The sequence below is a fragment of the Frankliniella occidentalis genome, unplaced genomic scaffold (genome assembly GCF_000697945.3).
Source record: "Frankliniella occidentalis isolate FOCC.00 unplaced genomic scaffold, Focc_3.1 Scaffold28, whole genome shotgun sequence".
NCBI classification, from domain to species: Eukaryota; Metazoa; Arthropoda; class Insecta; order Thysanoptera; family Thripidae; genus Frankliniella; species Frankliniella occidentalis.
In genome coordinates, this window is record NW_026267158.1 from 1,792,140 (window position 1) to 1,795,373 (window position 3,234).

Below are 3,234 nucleotides of genomic sequence, written 5' to 3' on the forward strand. Positions count from 1 at the left end.
GGGGGTCGATCGCCCCCCCTTATACGTCCTCGTCCTCGTCCTCTCGTCGACGGCTAGGGGGGGTCGATCGCCCCCCCTTATACCGCGCCTGAAAGGAATTACCACACACACACACGCGCGCGTGCACACACACACACACAGCCGCTGACCAGGCTTGGACGGCTTGGACACATTCATTTTCGCCTCACGCCTCTCCCGCCGCTCCGGGCAGCAGAAATAATTAACCGTGTCCCGGTCGCTCCGCGGGTCGCTCTCCTCGCCTCCCGGTGAGCGCGCCGGCCGCCGGCTCGGCCGGTCACCGGTTTCGTTTGAAAACTTTCGCGGACGGACAAAGCTCCCTGAGTAGTAACTAAACTGGAGTGAGTACGGGGAGGCTGCTGCTGCTGCTCGGCGGGCGGCCGCGCGCGCTTTCTCCAGTCATCACCTGATCGATTCTTGAGATGAGCTGCTGCTCTTGGTGGACCACGCACGGCCACGGCCGTATTGCCGCACAAGGTGAATAAAAAGGGATTCAGGTGCATCGTCGTTGTAGGGTTCAGAGTGGTTCAGCTGAGGGTCCAGCGCCGTTTCGATACAGATATATCTCCTACGACAGAAAAATGTTGACACACAGTAATTTATTAAGGGCGTTTTCATACAGTAGATAGCACGGCCTTCGTCGAGGTCTTTGCACATTTTCACGAGTACGAGATAGCATTAAGTCTCCAAAATAAAGGCGAATTATAGCGAAATAGACCCGAAAGAGACGCGAAATAGTTGGGAAATAGTCGCGAAATAACCCGAAATAATGTGATATAGCCGAGAAATAACCGAAATGGCAGAGGAGAAACACCACGAAACGGCCCGTACGATCCGAACCCAAGTGATTTCCCCCTCGCATTAGGTCGTTTCGTGTGCTCCTACCATGAAAACTTCCATCGCAGTTTCCAAAACAAAAGTCGATACCCCCCTGAAAGAAACCAATTAAATACAATGGAAAAGGGGAGGGCGGGGTTGGGAGAAAACCAGTAAGCCGAGAGCGACAACGCCGCCGGTGTCCATTGCGAAACGTGTGGGCCCGCCTCTGTGGAAGCGCCTCCGACCGACCACTTTGTTGTCTTTTCTGGGGCGTGGCGTGGCGGGTCCTGGAGGAAGCCCGACGGGAAAAGGGGGAGGGGAACCAACTTTTTCGTCGCCAGGATGGGCAGCTTGCCTGGGGGCCGGCGGGGCGGGCTGGCAAATGACACGACAAACACGACCCGCGCGCTCGACACAAGGTAAACGCAAATCGACTCCACGCTGTATTTTATTGCGCTTGCCTTCCCCATACCGTCAGATCCTCGGTCCGGTCGCCCTTGGCCCGCCCCAGCCCGCCCCAGCCCGCCCCGCCAACCCCAGCCGCCCCAGCCCGCTCCGGGCGCCGCCGCCGTAGCTGTAGACCTGACGCAACGGTCACGCGCGCGTCTTCCCTGCTGAGACTGTTTCCGCCAAATCATAACAAGGCGACACAAAGCGAAGAGACATCGAAAAATTTAACAAAAATAAATTGTTTTCCTTCGACATGATCTTTTACAGCGGATAGTGCCAGCCGAGGGACTGGCGCTTCCTGACGTTGAACGTCAGAGACATGCCTCTCATAAGTCCAAGACTCGGTCCAAGACCTCTTGCTGGCCTGCGGTGGGTGCAGCGAGGAGAAGTATTGAGAAGTATTCTTTTTAGCCAGCTCTTCTGCTTTCAGAAAAGGCTCTCTGTTCTTCGGAATTATGCAGCCTTACGGCCTAGGTGTCGGAGCTTCTTTTGTTTGGGCGTCCGTTTGTTTTGCTGCAAATTGTATGTGCCAACCCCAATACTACTACTGCTCTGGACTTGACTATTACAGCTATTCCGCCGGATTTTGCAACTCCTGAAAAAGGTAAACAACACTCATAAAAATTTCAATGATTGCATCTCACGGTAAATATAAAGTTTATTGTATTTTAAGACTTGGTCTTGGATCTCATTGGGAACGAAAATGGCATCCAAGACCAAGAGTCTTCAAATGCAAGAAACTTTTTGTTTTACCGTGATGTGTCCGAGGTTGGACCAGAAATGACAAATCCCCAAACTCCGACATCATATGCGCTCTTTTGAGCTGGAAACACGGGGGTGTAGAGTGTTGTACATGTACACTGATACTCCCATTCTGATATCGCTTGAATTAGCGAGCTCCGCGAAGCGCCTTGCAAAATTAACAGCAAGCAACAGTATAATTGCCATCCGACACGCTCGCGTCACTAGGACGCGTGTCATGTGGGGCTTTAGGAGGACGACGTCAGCTGTGCTATGGCCGCGACAAGTGACCGTGGTTAAAGTGATTCGGATAAGGGCGGGCGGGCCCTGCGGCGAGGACAGCCGTCCGTCTGCACCCGCTATCTTTGCCATTTCTATTTTATTTGGACGGAGCTCTCCCCCCCCCCCTCGCCATCGCGTCCTTGCCCGTTGCCAGTGTACCCGACCTGCTGCGGCCGGCTGACAGCCAGAGTTACCGCTCAGCTCCCCGCATGCAGAAGTAGTAGTCCCGCCTGCTAACCTCCGCCCCCCCCCCCCCTTTCCGCTCCTCTGCCGTTCTGCGTCCAATAATTCGCACACGGCCGGTTGCTTCATCAGCCTGACTTTTGAACCAGTGAGCAACAACAGTACAACGCATCATCCCAACAGCTATTATCCCTATCGCGGCGATTGATTCACCCGGCAGGTGAAACCTCTGCCGCGCCCAATGACACGCGAACGTGCCGCGGGACAACTGGGGCACCGCGACGGACCCGCGGTGACGGGGCCGTTAAAGGAAAAGGAGATAAAGGAACTGCGCCGCAAACTCGCGCGGCTCCACTGCCGGCAAAACGAGTGTTCGTGTTCTCTGCTTGGCGCATGAATTCGAGTGGTGGTGGTAAACGGCCTAGACCAGCATTATTGCAAAATGTTAATACTGAAAACCAGAGTTCCTGTAATATTTAAGGCATTTGCCATTGGCTTGCCGCCCCATTTACTGGCATAAAAATGCATTAAACTTTTCTTGCCGTAAGTGATTTTCACATTCCGAAATAAGTTGCACAGCACAAATCATGTGATATGTGTAATGTGTATCTCTCCCCGACTTACCGAATTACCGACTTACGCATAGCAGCCAATGTGAAAACTATTCATTCGTTTTGTCTGAGTGGGCTCGTCTCCATTCATCCATTCATCCGCCCGCTGTGGGCTGTGGGCGCCACCGGC

The 3,234-nt window shown here is 53.8% G+C and overlaps 1 protein-coding gene across 4 annotated transcripts in view; it reads left to right on the top strand.

Annotated features, from left to right (window-relative positions):
* LOC113208588 (peptide transporter family 1) overlaps positions 1–3,234 on the top strand; it is a 22,197-nt gene that overhangs the window by 10,233 nt on the left and 8,730 nt on the right. For 2 of the 4 annotated variants that reach the window (XM_052265528.1, XM_052265529.1), the window contains exon 3: positions 1,555–1,656. The exons of the other annotated variants lie outside the window; for them this stretch is intronic. In XM_052265528.1, coding sequence (XP_052121488.1) covers positions 1,555–1,656 — 102 coding nt within the window. The remainder of the gene's footprint in view (positions 1–1,554; positions 1,657–3,234) is intronic. 4 annotated transcript variants of the gene reach the window in all.